This window comes from Gracilinanus agilis, chromosome X (genome assembly GCF_016433145.1).
Source record: "Gracilinanus agilis isolate LMUSP501 chromosome X, AgileGrace, whole genome shotgun sequence".
Classification (NCBI taxonomy): Eukaryota; Metazoa; Chordata; class Mammalia; order Didelphimorphia; family Didelphidae; genus Gracilinanus; species Gracilinanus agilis.
The window spans coordinates 60,263,365-60,278,058 of record NC_058136.1 but is presented as its reverse complement, the minus strand read 5'-3'; the positions used below and the strand labels follow the sequence as shown (position 1 = coordinate 60,278,058).

Sequence of the window (14,694 nt, the reverse complement as noted above, 5' to 3'; positions counted from 1 at the left end):
CAGCAGGCAGCCCCTCTAATGCGCCTGCTACTTGCTGGCTCCAGGCTGGGTTCAGCCATCTCAAGACCTCAATGCTCCGGCAATCCAAAAATCAAGGCCCAGGCTCGGCTTACCTCAAGGATGCCCGGCTGTTGGTTATGGCCAGCTATTGTCAGTGGCTTCCCGAAACCAATTCAGGATTCCCTTTTCCATCTCATCGAAAGGGAGCGATATTATCTCTTAATTGGGTTAAAGGAGAAACCGTGCTCACCACTGGACTGACCATAGAGCAAACCCTCAAAAGCCTAGTTTTTCCGCCCTGAAATCACGAGGTGCTCAGGGAAGGCTGCCTCCGGGTTTGACTTAGATGACGCCAAGGACACTTGAACTGACTGAGGGCCCCACCACGAACAAGAAGCGCAGCCCAGTATTTGGGTGTCTCAATGGCCTTGCTTTTTGTCCTCCCTCAGGCTCCCCTCGGGGCTGTTGGGACAAATACTGAGCATCCTGGTCCCTTGTCCCACATCCTGCCCATCTTCAGAATACCTGATTCCTCCAGCAGCAAAGCTCTTTTCCTTTGAATTTTATTCATTGGAATCTCGATTTTGTCTTATTTGTTTGATTTTTTTAAAAACATTGAACTTAATAAGCATCGGACAAAACGAGCGTTTCCATAGACAATTGCATATAAAAGAGTGGAGCTTGCTTTTCAAGTGTCCACCACCATGTCCCAGAAGTCTTAGTACAGCTTAGGAATGGAGGAAAGCCAATTGGACAAGGCCCAGGAGTGGCTCTGTTCTGTCTGGATGATCTTTTTTTTTTTAAACCCTCACCTTCCCTCTTGGAGTCAGTACTGTGTATTGGCTCCAAGGCAGAAGAGTGGTAAGGGTAGGCAATGGGGGCCAAGTGACTTGCCCAGGGTCACACAGCTGGGAAGTGTCTGAGGCCAGATTTGAACCCAGGACCTCCCATATCTAGGCCTGACTCTCAATCCTCTGAGCTACCCAGCTGCCCCCCTGTCTGGATGATCTTAAGAGAAGAATGGAAAGAGGAAGAAGAATACACTGGGGGTTGGGTGGAGAAGAAGGGGAAGGAAAGTTAGGCAAAATGATCTCCTGGCTCAAATAGACAACTGTACCAAAAGGGGAGGGGGTTGGGAGAGTGACCAGCACTTGAACCTCACTCACTCTCATCTGAACTAGTCACACATACACAGAGACCAAACCCAGAGCTAAGAACAAACATCTATTTCGCTCAATAGGAAAACAGGAGGAAAAGGGAAAAGGGAGAATTAGAGGGAGGGTAGATTATGGGAGGGATTCGTCCTAAGCAAAATAAACTCTAAGGATTTCTAAAAATATTTAGAACCCTTTCTGAGTTGGCAAAGAATGGGCAGCTGGGAGAGTGCCCATAAATGGGGGAATGTCAGAACAAGAGATATCATATGAATGTGAGGGAATATTATTGTGCTGAATGACCTCTAATCAGCATAATGACCAATCAGGATTCCATAAGACTAAGGTTGCAACATTCTACCCAATTCCTAAGAGAGGTGAAAGATTCAGAGTGCACAATGAGACTTTGGTTTGTTTGTCTGGACATGGGCAATGTGAACATTTGTTTGGAGTGACCTGGCACTGTAGGTTTGAAACAAAGGGTTTTGCTTTTCTTGTGTTCTCAGTTGGAGGAGTTGGGATGTGAAGGGGAGGAGAAACTTAACTGATTAAAATGAAAAATTTCAGTTGAAACAAACATTTGATAAAGAACAGACCTGACTTGAAAGAAGAAATCTGAGAAGCCTTCCCCAGCCCAGCCTTTGCAGAGGTAGATAGATCAGTTCCTCAGTAAACAGTTATGAAGCACCTCTTATGGCCAGGAACTGAGCTAAGTACTGGGGATACAAAAAGGAGGCAAAAGACAGTCCCTTCAGGGGTGTCCCTTGATTGGGGAATGTCTGAACACACTGTGATATCTGATGGTGATGGAACACTATTGTGCTCAAAGGAATAAAGAACTGGAGGAATTCCATGCGAACTGGAAGGACCTCCAGGAACTGATGCAGAGAGAAAGGAGCAGAACCAGGAGAATGTTGTACACAGAGACTGATGTACTGTGGTACCATCGAATGTAATGGACTTCTCTATTAGCAGCAATGCAAGGATCCAGGACATTTCTGAGGGACTTATGAGAAAGAAGCTCTCCGCATCCAGAAAAAGAACTGTGGGAGCAGAAACACAGAAGAAAAACAACTGCTTGATCACATGGTTTGATGGGGATGTGATTGGGGATGTTGACTTTATTTTTTTTGTTGTTTTTTTTAATATTTATTTTTTAGAAAAGTTAACATGGTTACATGATTCATGCTCTTACTTTCCCCTTCACCCCACCAACTCCCCCCCCCCCCCATAGCTGCTGCGCATTTCCACTGGTTTTAACATGTGCCATCGGGGGATGTTGACTTTAAATGATCATTCTTTGCAAATATTAATAATATGGAAATAGGTCCTGAACAAGGATACATGTAAAATCCAGTGGAATTGCTCTGGGAGGGGGGAGGGAAAGAACATGAATCATGTAACCATGGGAAAATATTCTAAATTAATTAATTAAATTTAAAAATCTAAAATAAAATACAATATAGCCTAAAAAAAGAGTCTCTTCTCTTAAGAAGCTCCCAGTCTAATGGAGAAGACAGGACGGAAACAAAGGCAAACTCTTGACAGGTTAAGTTGGAGATAATCAACAGAGGGCAGGCAAGAGCATTAAAGGGGGATCAGAAAAGGCTTTTGGGCAGAAGGTGGGATTTTAGCAGACTTGAAGGAAGCCTGGGGAGCCGGGAGAGAATTCCAGGGACGGGAACAAGGAGTAAAAATTGCCTGGAGTCGGGAGCTGGAGTATCCAGTGCAAGGAACAGCCCTGAAGAGTACAGAAGGTCCCGAAGTAAGGAGTAGGTAGATGGAAAAGGTAGGAGGGGCAGGCAGCTTATGGAGAGCTTTGAATGCCAAATAGAGCATTTGGTATTTGATCCTGAAAGCCATAGGAAGCCAGGGGAGTTCACTGAGTAGGGCTGTGACCTGCTCTGACTTTGATTTTAGAAAAATCTGTTAGCCAGATGGAGGATAGACTGGAGAGACTCGAGGCAGACAGACCCCCCTCCTCCACACACACACACACACACACACACACACACACACACACGCACCCCTGCGCCCCCAGCAGCTCTTGCATTAGTTCAAGAGGGAGGTGATGAAGAGCGTGGATATATCCGGGGCTGGGCAGGGGCGGCCCTCAAGTGAAAAACCGAGCAGTCCCAGATGACCCCAAGCTTAGCTGGAAGGGTGGTGGCGGCCTGGCCGGGAGGTTTGAGAGGAAAGCTCACGAGATCAGCTTTAGACACCTAGATCTGAAGCTGTCTACACACACCGAACGAGTTTGTTTTCAGGCTTTTTTTCGCAGATTGATTAGTTGTGTTGGTTTTTTCCTTCTTTTCCTTAAGAAACACTATTTGTTATCAATAATATGGAAATAGGTCTTGATCAATGACGCTTGTAAAGCCCAGTGGAACTGCTCCTTGGCCAGGGGAGGGGGGAGGGAAAGAACAGGAATCCTGTAACTATGGGAAAATTGCCTTAATCGATTAAAAAAAAGAAACTCTTTGTCACATGGTGCAGCTGTCTAGGAGGGGAAGGGGAGGAATGCCGGGGGAAACGATAGTGCTTATTGAAAAAAGAAACAAGACACTGAGTTGTTAAAGTGCACCAGGACTTGTGGGACGCCCTGTACACAGAGCTCACCAAGTCACTTTCCAAGGTGCTCTTTCTGCTTGTTTCCCAGGAGTCCTTCGCCCCGCTTTCTGTTCTCTTTCCCTCCTCAGAGAAAAAGGAAAAGAAAGCCCATGAAACAAACAGATGGGCCAGACCAAGCCAAGTCCCATTCCCCATTGGCCATGGCCAAACATGGAGGTCTCTATCTGGCCTGGCGGTTTCCCAAGGGAAGGGGGCTGGGATGGCCAAAGGCGCCAGGTCTGTCTCTAACTAGCTGAGGTGGATTCCAGGGGATCCCCTTCTGGCGGAGCGGCTGCAGGAGGGCGGGGCTCTCGGACGGGATAGAACGTGATGGCTTTTTCTCCCAGCCACGGAGCTAGTGCGTGTCCGGTCCGGACATAGTCAGTCAGTCAGTCAAGTCAGTCAGTCAGTCAGTCAGTCAGTTAGTCATTCAGTCAGCCTAGCAAGGCCCACCCCTCGACGCTGCCCGGAGGCGGCTAGGCCCCGGGACGGCTCCCGTAGCGCTCCCGGCGCTCCAATTGGCCACCGCCTGCGTCGCTCCACTGCGCTCTCCGGATTGGCCTAACCCTGGAGGGGCGGGCCTACCGGGACGGTGCTGATTGGCTGGAAACGAAGTCCTATGAGGGCGCGGCACCGGTTTTGAAAGCGAGGCTGCTGGGACTGGTGGTGTAGCAAAGGTTCCCCGGTTCCGACACCTTTTGCACCGTGGACGCGGCCAGAGACCGACGAGTTGCCATGGTAACCTCTCCTCAGGGCCCAGCCCTTGGAGCTTTCCCCTGGCCCTAAGGAGGAGCCGATGGCGCCAGTGGCCTGAGTTCAAGTCCGGTCTCCGCCCTGCGGAGCTGTGCGCGGCGTGCGGAGAAGGCCTTCCCCCTCCCCCTCCCGGGGCCTTGGTTTCCCTCCTTGTACTAAGAGGGCGTCGGGATTAGCTTTCCCTCCGGGGCCCCCAGAGGTCTAGGACCAGTTCCGGGGAGGAGAAAGGGCGGGGCAGTTCCGGGAGTGCCCGCGCCGCCGGCGATCGCGGGCCGGGATAGGGGCGGGCTGCGGGGGCGGCCCCCCTCCCCCCACCCCTCACGCAGTTGGAGAGCCTAGATGGCCTCGGTGCCCCTGGGAGAAGGGAGGGGCCCAGGGTTTTGCCGAATCTGCCTGAGGGGGCGGGCCCAGAAACGGTCCAGCAGTAAGTCGGTCCCCCGGCATTGCCTGATCACCTTCCATGATTGTGCTCTCTCCCTCCCCGGTAGCATTCTCCCGATGGCCGGACCCTGAGTCCTGCCACCCCGGGCTACAGAGACAGCTTTGCCCAAGAGGCCAAGGTCATTGCGGAGCAGCTGCAAGGTCACGGGGGAGCAGATGTATCCACCATTGAGGCTGAGCTCCCACCTTCAGACTTGACATCCTCTGCTTCTTTTCTGGACCCAACACCCAGTGCCCAGGGCCAGGGCCAGGGCCAAGGCCAGGAGAGTGTCAGCCCACTTTCTCCCCCTCCTCCAGACTCGGAGGAACCTTCCCTGCTCTCCCCCAGTGCCCTGGACCTTCTGTTTCTCAAAGGGCCGTCAGCCTTGGAGGAGGCTGCCAGTCCTGCCGACCTGGGCAGATGGCAGCTTAACGTGACCATGGAGCTCCCTAGCCCAGCTCCTGATGCCTTACAGGCTGGCGAGCCTTCTGCCTTGGCCCCCAAAAGTCCACCAACCCCCCAGGTAAGCACTGAGCTCAACAAGACCTGTCTGCTTCGCTCAGGTGCTCCTCCCCAAGAAGCAGCCCAGCCAGAATGCGGCCCCGCCCTGGAAGAAAGAGCCGGCAGGGACCTCTCTGATGTGCCGGGCAATAAGACTTTTTCATTTAGCCCGGCTGCTGCCTTTGTGACCTCCACACCACACAGCGGAGGTGCAGCTTCCGGGGGGCTGAAACTGCTCCAGGGAGTTTCTGGCTTCAACTTCCCAGAGAGCCCCGCAGCTCAAGAAGCACCCAGGATGGCCCAAGCAGAGCAGCCCAGTGCCAGACGCTCCCAGGGGCCTCTGGCCTCTGCTGGCAACCTGCCCAAGGCCCTCCCAAAAAGTGGCCCTTTGGGGAAGGTGGTCCAGGAGAAACGATCCCTGGGTGGGGCCTCTCTCGCCGTATCCAGGAGGGGGTATCAGGGCCATCCTTTCCCAGGGCAGAAGAGATGGTCAGCCATCCCCTACAAAGCCTCTGGCTTGCCTGTCCTGCTGAAGGGCAGGAATAGTGAGGCGGGCAGGATGAAGGAAGCAGAACCGCCAGCCAAAGCAGGGAATAGCCCCCCCCCAGCAGCCAAGGTATCTCAAGTGAGTAAGCTCCCGCCCCCCCCCCCATGTGTCCTTGGGGGCTTTACACCAGCCAGTGTTGGGAGGCAGTGCCCAGCAGGAGGCCTCCACTCCTCCCAGCAGAGGAAAGCCTTGGGGACTGACCCACTGAAGAAGGGAGGGAGGGAGCATGGGAGGTGGCCCTTCCCCAAGCCAGTTCCCTGGTGGAGAGGCCTGGAAGTTTGGGCACAGCTGGTTCCCAGCCCCCATCAGGTAAGTCCATCCGGCCTTGGCTTTTGCCCTCCCTGTAATAACAGCAGATCCTCTACTTCCTGCCTGGCTCTGTGCTGACCAGTTGTCCCTTGTGGCTTAGGGCTACCCCAAGGGTTTGGAGGCTTGGGTCCTCACTGCCATGTGCCCTTCCCCCTCAACAGCCATCCATCTAAGCAGAATGGGTTCAACAGTAGCTCTGTGTGTGTGTGTGTGTGTGTGCGCGTGTGTGTGTGTGCGCGCGCGTGCCTTAGCTCCACAGCAAATCAGTGCCACCTCGACTCTCCTTGCATCAGAGAGGCTCCAGTCTCCGAGACCCCAAGTCCAGGGACCCCCAGGCCGCTCGAAGTTCCAGGTCTTTGGTCCCTACCCAGGGCGCCCGTTCCAGAGTCCCCTCTAAGACAGGTGAGTCCTCTGAGCTTGGGCGTTTGGGAAAAGAGGAAAAGTTGGACACGGTCACTCCTCAGGCTCTAGCATTCAACCCAGCTGACTGTCCTGTAGTCATGAGGGCTGGGAGAAGAATGAGCTTGGATTTAGCACCTCAGCCTGTTCCCTGTCTGACTTGGATCCCAGTGTGGGTTTGGAGAGCTGGAGTGACTGGGCCTGGCTCAGAGGAGAACCCCAACCGTCCTAGGGCACCCTCTAGTAAGAGTGGGCCCGATGACAGTGCTGCAGTTTGTGGCGCACATTTGTTGCCCACACCCAGGGCTGCCTCTGGCTGCAGCCTTGCTAGACTCTTGGCCAAGCCCCTCAAAGATGGGAAGAGCCTGAGATGGGAATGGCTGGGGAAGAAGGCCTGTCTTAGCCACATGGGGAAATGCTGGCCCATTAGGAGCCCAGTGCTGCCAGCAGTGGGCAGCACTGCTCCACCATCACTGCCCTGACCCAACAACATCCTGTCTGGTTTTGTCCCCTTCAGTTCTAGATGTGCAGCCCCACCAGCAGGACAGGAAGCTCCAACCTTCTCCAGGGCCCTCATGCCCCCAGGTAAGGGAAGTCTGGCCCAGCCAAGTTGGCCTTCTCTTGGACCCAGATTTCTCCTAGTAGTAGCGGTAGGGAAGTGGCCAGCCCCCTGGGAAAGAGATGAGCCCAGGCACTCTGTCCGACACGTAGGGGACCAAGCTTGGGCTGAAAGAGGTGACTACGTGGCAGGATAGATAAAGCAACAGACCCAGAGTCAGGAAGACCTGAGTTCAAATCCTGCCTCACACCTACTAGCCAACTGACCCAGAGCAAGGCAACCTGTCCAAGCTTTTTGTTTCCTCATCTGTTAAAATGGAGATAATAAGAGCAACTCTCATGAGAACTGAATAAGGTGATGGATGGATGGAAAACATTTTCCAAACCTTTAAAGGGCCATGTATTATCCCTGTAATGTCCCCCGTCACCTCCTTCCCTCTTTTCCCAAAGATCCTTATTCTTCTGGGTTGGGAGGTTCCTGCCTTTGGGGACAGGAGGTCCGGAATATTTTAACCTTTTTCCTGTGGTATCTGTTGGACAGTGCCTTGTGCTGCAGAAGCAAGTAGAGGACCTCAAAAGCCAGCTAGGTATGGAGGGTGGGCGGGCAGGTGGGCAGGGTGGCCCAGTTGACCCCAGCAGCCAGTTGCCTTCCTTCCCTCGCCGTTTCCATGAGAAAAAAAAAATCTTCCTGGTAGTGGGCCCATGTCATAGACCTGAGGGGAGGGGGACACTGGGAGGTTGGACCCTTGTTTCTGTCTGGCTCTAAGGGGTCTGGGTCCCACGGAGAGCACGGCCCTAAGTGAGGAGACTACTTCGGGCCTGCCTCTCCTCTCACCATTCTCCCCAAGGAGCCCTGTCTGGAATGAAGAGCTTTTGAACTCATGACAAATGAAGTGTGGGATGAGGCCTTGGGCTCAAAGGCCTGATGAATGAATGAGTGAGTGAGTGAGTGAATGAATGAATGAATGAATGAATGAATGAATGAATGAATGAATGCCCTTTTATTCCAGCTGCCTTGCAGTGCCTTAGTGGGGAGCTCCAGGGCCTCCAAGGTTTGTAGCTGGGGAAGGCAGGGAGGAGTGGGGCTGGGGGCTGGGAGGTGTGGAAGCTGCCCAGCTCACTTCCTTCTCCCTCCTTCCTTTGGCTCTACTTGACAGGCTTGGTCCAGGATCCATCCACAGCAAATGCCGGGGACACCACCTGAATGCTGGGGCCCCAAGACTCCAGGGCCCTCTCCTCCTGAGGTTGGCCCTACCCCAGAGCCTTTCCAGGTTCTCCTTGTCTCCTGACTCCACCCCCACTTCCATTCCCCATCCTAGTCCACTGGATCGAAGAAGCACATGGGTGGGGTTTGGCCAGTTCTCAGTAGAGAGCTCGCTGGGGCCCTGTTTCTGCAGGATGCTAGCACTCTGCTGAGTGGTTGGCCCCAACCCCACTTGAGACTCCACCCCCCCCCCAACTTAGGTGGATTGCCGTTGTCTTTGAAGGTGTAAGGAAGACATACCAGCAGAGCTGGGTTGGAGGTTCACATCTGACACTTCACTAGCCACGTTACTCTGGTCAGGTCACCTAACCTCTGAGTTCCTCGTTTATAAAATGAGGCCAATGATAGCTTCCTGCCATTACCCCAGTTGTTGTGACATTCAAACAAGATGGATTTCGTTCTAAAGGGCTTGGAGCCCTTGAGCATTGAGAGGAGTTTGCTCACTGGGAGTTCCCCCCTCACCTGATGGCTTGTCTGGCCTCCTCCTACTTGCCCACAGTTCTCTTCTAGAAGCCGGCCTTTTCCTCTCCTTTGGAGGAACTCCAAACTTGGCCCACTCCTCCATCCGTCCATCCGTCTGTCCGTCTCTCCCTCCCTATTTTGTTGGAAGTGTTGCCAAGTAGGAGGGTCCTCCCAGACCATCCTTTGTACAGGTGAGGGGAAGCTAAGTGGCTTGCCCAAGGTCACCCAGTTAGTAAGCCTCACACTTGGGCCCAGGGCCCCACATTTCCCAGTTGAGGCTCAAGAGACCAACTTGGAAGTGATCTCAGTAGGTCAGGCCAGAATGAGAAAGGCCTAGACCATAGCGGTGGCAGCTGGAGTGGAAAAGATGGGCGCAGATCCCCAAAGCAGGCTAGCTAGAATTGGGCCTTCGATTTGTCCTGGGAGTGGGGGAGGTGTTGGCGGGACCAGGTGAGGCTATCTGCCAGAAGGCTGGCACGGTGGTGCTAGAGATGGGGCTCCATCAAGGATTCCGGAGGACACAGTGCCTCTGGCTGCTTGATGGAGGGGCCCAGTGGGTCCATGAGGTGGGGGGGGGGTTGTCAGGGGTTCCCAACAATTCCCCACTTTGAGAGCACCTGTTCTTTGTTGCTATCCTTGTTCATGTTAAATAATAAAGAACAATGTTGGAGAGGAGTCTTTTCTGCATTTCTGTACCATCCTGGGGCCCCCAAGTGACAGCCTAAGGGTCCCCTCCCCATCCTGGTGACCTCCCACCCTTCCCTTGCACTGTCCAGGCCCGAACTCTGGACTTGAGACCACTAATGTTACTAGTGGGAATTGTTCTCTGTTTGAAGGGATGCCTCTGGGGGTCGGCAGAACTATTGGGGAAATGGGCTCTGTCCAAAGGTCTTTGTTCCCCTGCTCTCTGGGTGACTTCAATATTCCCCTCCCCCCAAACTCAAACCCTCAAGAGTGCTGAGCCTCACAAGGCAGAAAGACCCAACTTAAAATCCTGCCTCAGGCACTTATTAGCTGCTTGCTCTTGGGTAAGTGGATCAACCTCTATCTTAGTCTTTCTCTGTAAAATGAGACTTGGACTCAGTGGCCTCTAAGGTCTCTTCTGATGACTGGCTGAGGAAGGGGCTCTCTGTACCTAGCTTGGGTGGCCCTTGGAAGCCAGGCATCCCGAGGGCAGCCAAGCCCAGCCTGGAAAATGTGTGGCAGGACTCAATGTGGGAACCAGGGTTGGATCTAAAGGGGACATCAAGGGTCTTGCTGGAGGCCTCAGCACCACAGCTATCCCAGGCCTGAGGTTAAGGAGGCCTTGGCTCAGAAGATGGCGCCACCTGGCGGAGGCCGTTACAATACCCAGCTGCTGGAAGGTAACATCCCTTCCACTGGCCAATCTGGGTGCCACAAAGATGACAAATTGGCTTTCCTTCTCCTGCCAGCATTCTCAGGATCGGGACACTTAAGATGGAAGGGAGAGTGGCCAAGTCACCCCAGCCTTTCCAGGGACTCTGCTGTACCCCATTGCTCACAGCCACAGGGTAATAGATTTGAGATGGAAGAGGTCTGAGGCCCCCCCCACACACACACTGGACCACAGGGTCCAGATGGGACTTCAGATCAGAGAACAGAAGAGCTGGGTCGACCAGAATCCCATAGCTGCAGGGCTCTTCCCTCTCTCCAGATATCCTTCAAGAACCAATTAGAACTCCACTTTCTGGAGGAAGCCTTTCCCCAGGGCCCACAAAGCCAGTACCAGCCCTGGGACAAGACCTTCCTATTTATCCTGTTTGTTTGTAAGTGTACTCCCCCACTGATTGGGAGCGCCTCCTCCAGGGCTAAGCAGAGAAGTGATATCCTCAAGGTCACAAGGAAGTGATCCAACCAGATTAGAACTGAGCTCTGAACATTGTACTTTTCCACTTTACCATGGACTCATCAGGAACCATGAGGCCACCTAATTCCATGCTGGTGATTCCTGCCTTCTTGGCTCATCACTCCCTCACCCCACTCCTCTGCACCTTATATACCTAACTCACCACCTGGTTCCAGCAGAGGCACCTGACAAGAGGAAACTGACCCCCCCCCCCAAACCACTCAGGGCCTGGGATGAAACCCATGTGGCTTCCCTGACAATTAAAGAGAGCAGCTCTCCTCAAGTTCCAACAGCAGCCAGTCCCCAGCAGGGCAGAATCATTCTGGGGTGCAGGACCAAGACATAGCTGACCCCCATCACCCCCAGCTACGGGCAGAAATGCAAAGAGACAAGGAGAAACACTTGGAAAGGTCTTTATTTGGCCCGAGAAAGCATGCAGTAGTGTGTGGTGCCGTGCAAACGTTCAACCATTGCTCTGTTTGGCTGCCAACCTCTTATCTCTCTCTTCAGCAATGGTGAGGCGGATGCCCTTGCCACGGGGCAGAGAAATCCACGGCTTGTTACCCTGGTTTGGAAAAAGGAGGAGTCAAAAAACATCATGGAGCTCCCCGACCCGAGCCAGATGGCACCCTATGAGGTACACTGTAGGAAGAGAGGAGAGGGTGCAGAACCATATAAGACCCACATTCATGAGCTGAGGCAGGCTTGAGACAGCCCCTGGTGCTTGATGGAAGATGAAGGGCACACTTGGGTGGCCACAAACCTACACCACCCATCAGTCAATTCAAGGGTCCCACCTCATCTCCCAAAGGAGCAAGACTCTCGCTGTACAAGAATCCCCTAGCCAGCATTCCAGCCTTGAGTGCCCTGGCAGTTCTGAGGTTAGAAGTCTCTTTGACACTCATCTCTCAGCATGGGCCTGGGCCCTTCTCTTCCCAAGTCAGAGGGAAAAGGACAACTTAAGACTTACTTTCCCAATAACAAAAATGTTGGAAAGCCTGGTGGCAAAGCTATTGCCATTGGCATCCTTCACATGGACCACATCAAAGGAGCCTGGGTGTTTCTCCCTATTGGTGATCACACCAATTCGCCCCAAGTTAGCTCCACCGGTCACCATACACATATTACCTGGCAGAAAGAAAGAAAGAACAATGATGGGAGCTGGATGGGTGAGGACAGTCAGAAATGAAGGGGTGGGGGGTAGGCCAGCCTCCTGTTTAGGGGTCAAACCTAGACCTCTAGGAAGGCTCTGCTGACCCAAAGGTTGGATCAGCTTAACCTCTAAGGCTGGCAGTAGGAAAAAGGGGCATTTTTTCCAGCTATCTGTTTAACTTCTCACATTTCTCCCTTGAGATTTGGGAACTCTGCTGCCCTAATCTACATTAAACCCACTGGCTGCCCCAAAGGGGGTGGGGGTGGGGGTGGGGTGGGGAGAGGAAAGAAGAGCCCCAACCGGTGTCAAACTTAATGAAGTCAGTGATCTTGCCAGTCTCCAGATCGATCTGGATGGTGTCGTTCATTTTGATGAGAGGATCTGGATAGCGGATGGTGCGGGCATCATGGGTGACCAGATGGGGAATGGCCTTGGTGCCCACAAAGGTCTTTCTCACTTTGCAGAGTTTGTACTGTGAACACACGAAGGAAGAGCAGGAATTTGAAGGTCAGCTAGAAGAACCGGGCCTGGCTGGCCCTCCTAGTTGGTCTAAAGGGCTCCAGGGCATGGGGGAGATGGGGGAGGACCTCAGGCCTTAAGGTGCTGGGCTGAACACCAGGAACAAAGCCGCCTCTATTGGTAAACAACCTTGGGATGGCCCCTGCCCAGGGCGCCTCCTCACCTTGGCCTCCTCAGCTGTGATGCGATGGACGGCAAAGCGGCCCTTGGTGTCATAGACCAGGCGGAAATGCTCCCCAGTCTTCTCAATGCTGATGACGTCTGATTTCAAGCGGTTTAACAACTCAAGTCAGTGGGGGGGGGGGGGGGCGGCGGACATGTTAGACACAGGCCCTCCCCCCTCCCCCCCAGGGTTCCCGGTCACTCACCCATGAAGCCAACGGGGTAGGTGGTATCAGTGCGGACCTTGCCATCGATCTTGATGAAGCGCTGCATGCAGATCTTCTTGACCTCGTCCCCGGTCAGGGCGTACTTGAGGCGGTTTCGGAGGAAGATGATGAGCGGGAGGCATTCTCTCAGCTTGTGAGGACCCGTGGATGGCCTGGGAGCCTGAGGAGGAGAGGACAGGCCAAGGGCCGGCTGCTGGGTGTTCCCCAGAGGCTTGGGGCCTAGCGCGATCCCCCCATCCCCCCCACCCCGGGGTGAACGCCTCCAAGCAGCAACCCCCCCCAAGCTATTCTCTCATCTGGAGTCAATGGAGTTAGGGGGAGGGGGCTGCTGGCGCCCCCTGGGGCCAGGAGGCAGGCTAGCAGCTCCGCCTAGCCGCCTTCCCGCGTTCCCATGGCGATGGCCGCGAGAGGCTGCGAGCCAGCGGGAGGGACGTGACTGAGAATTCTGCCGAGAGACGCCATTTGCCCACGCCAGCCGCGGCCTTCCCGGGCCCCCTTGGTGATCAGGACCTGCCCGACCTCCATCCGGGACCCCGCATTCCCCAGTCCCTCCCCGAGGCTCCCTCCGTAAGGTGAAGGCCCAGACCACCCCCCCACCCCGGGCGACTCACGAACACGCCGGTCAGCTTGTCCAGCATCCAGTGCTTGGGGGCGGCCACGCGCTTCAGGTGCTTCTTGGGCCCACGAGCCTGTGGACAGACAGCAGCGGGGTAAGCAGGGAGCGCGGACCCCGGCGCTTGTCTCCAGAAGGAGCATCAAGCGGCCCAAGCGGCCCCTGCCGCCCCTGCCCTCCCCGGCCTGGGGGACGGCCCGCGGTACGGAGGATGGACACCGATCGAGAGTGGGCCGAAGACGGAGCAGCGACACTCACCATGGCTGCTCCGAGTCGAAAAAAGGGCGGCCAGCTTCCGGCGAGCTGAGGAAATAGGCGGAGGCCGGGGGCTCGCCCACAGGCCGCCCCTTCCGGCGGCGCGCGCCGCTCTGCTGCCCTCTGCTGCCCTCTGCTGTCCGGAGGCCGCCGGGCATCCGGCTAATGCGCTGGGCGAGGTTTAGGCGGGGCTTGACCGCTGGGGCCCCGCCCCCGCCGGGTCTCTCGGAGGCTCCCTTCCCTTATGGGACGCGGGGCGGGGGGAAGGAACACGACTCGAGAACCGTGCTGACAGCGGGGCCCTCAGCACAGGCCGTGCGTGCCGCACCTCCATATAGCGGTCACAGCCCAGCCCCCAAAGGGAGGAGGAACTGGGGGCGTGCCCTGAGGGCTGGGAGCCCCGAGGATGCCAGACCGGGAGAAAAAGGCGGAGGCCGGCCTCCTCTGGGAGTGTCGTCGAGCTCCTCGGGGCAGGGCAGGGCGTGGCCAAGAGCCGCCACCCACAGGGAAGACTGACGGAGCCCCGAGCTCGCTCCTTCATGGGACGCATCCGCCCCGGCCCCCTTATCCCGCTCAGTTCAGAGGCCCGCGTCTTTGGGGCTGAGATCTTGGATTCAAGGCAGGCTGCGACGGCGGGACCTTAGCACATTCCGAAGTCATGGAGTCCAACTCCCGCATCTACAGTTGGTGGGGAAACTGAGGCTTCCAGAGATGAGCTGCTGACTCACTGGCTCAGTGCCCGAGGCAGGATTTGGCCTCAGGTTTCCTCGACTTCAAATCAGGCGCCCTATACTGTGCCCTGACTTCTTTTCACCACAGAGGAGACCGAGATTAAATGGCTTGTCTGCCTGCCTTCCTTTCTCTCTCCCTCCCCCCACCCCACCCCTCTCCTCTTGACTATCCACATCCCACGCCTCCCC

At 55.1% G+C, this 14,694-nt stretch overlaps 2 protein-coding genes across 2 annotated transcripts; one reads left to right on the top strand and one right to left on the bottom strand.

Moving 5' to 3' along the window:
• Positions 1-4,856: 4,856 nt before the first annotated feature.
• Positions 4,857-9,643, top strand: LOC123253704 (uncharacterized protein CXorf49-like). Its single transcript, XM_044682855.1, has 8 exons — positions 4,857-4,949; positions 5,006-6,064; positions 6,275-6,277; positions 6,547-6,697; positions 7,212-7,279; positions 7,794-7,839; positions 8,263-8,304; positions 8,410-9,643. Exons 1-8 carry the CDS (start codon positions 4,857-4,859, stop codon positions 8,454-8,456), a joined length of 1,509 nt encoding a protein of 502 aa, XP_044538790.1. The 3' UTR covers positions 8,457-9,643.
• A 1,599-nt stretch (positions 9,644-11,242) lies between these two features.
• Positions 11,243-13,813, bottom strand: RPS4X (ribosomal protein S4 X-linked). The gene is made up of 7 exons (XM_044682989.1): positions 13,778-13,813; positions 13,518-13,595; positions 12,886-13,066; positions 12,681-12,778; positions 12,299-12,470; positions 11,816-11,973; positions 11,243-11,410 (listed from the first exon to the last, which is right to left on the bottom strand). The coding sequence occupies exons 1-7, from the start codon at positions 13,778-13,780 to the stop codon at positions 11,309-11,311; spliced, it is 792 nt and encodes a 263-aa protein (XP_044538924.1). The 5' UTR covers positions 13,781-13,813; the 3' UTR covers positions 11,243-11,308.
• Between the last annotated feature and the right edge of the window lie 881 nt (positions 13,814-14,694).

What these genes read in the sequence shown, in the direction of transcription:
- LOC123253704 (XM_044682855.1), top strand. Translation starts at nt 4,857, where the DNA reads ATGGCCTCGGTGCCCCTGGGAGAAGGGAGGGGCCCAGGGTTTTGCCGA. An exon ending in GGACCTCAAAAGCCAGCTAG is followed by an intron (nt 7,840 to 8,262) that starts GTATGGAGGGTG and finishes CTTTTATTCCAG; the next exon opens with CTGCCTTGCAGTGCCTTAGT. An exon ending in GGAGCTCCAGGGCCTCCAAG is followed by an intron (nt 8,305 to 8,409) that starts GTTTGTAGCTGG and finishes TCTACTTGACAG; the next exon opens with GCTTGGTCCAGGATCCATCC.
- RPS4X (XM_044682989.1), bottom strand. An exon ending in TCACAGCTGAGGAGGCCAAG is followed by an intron (nt 12,471 to 12,680) that starts GTGAGGAGGCGC and finishes GTGTGTTCACAG; the next exon opens with TACAAACTCTGCAAAGTGAG. An exon ending in CTTCATTAAGTTTGACACCG is followed by an intron (nt 11,974 to 12,298) that starts GTTGGGGCTCTT and finishes TCTTTCTGCCAG; the next exon opens with GTAATATGTGTATGGTGACC.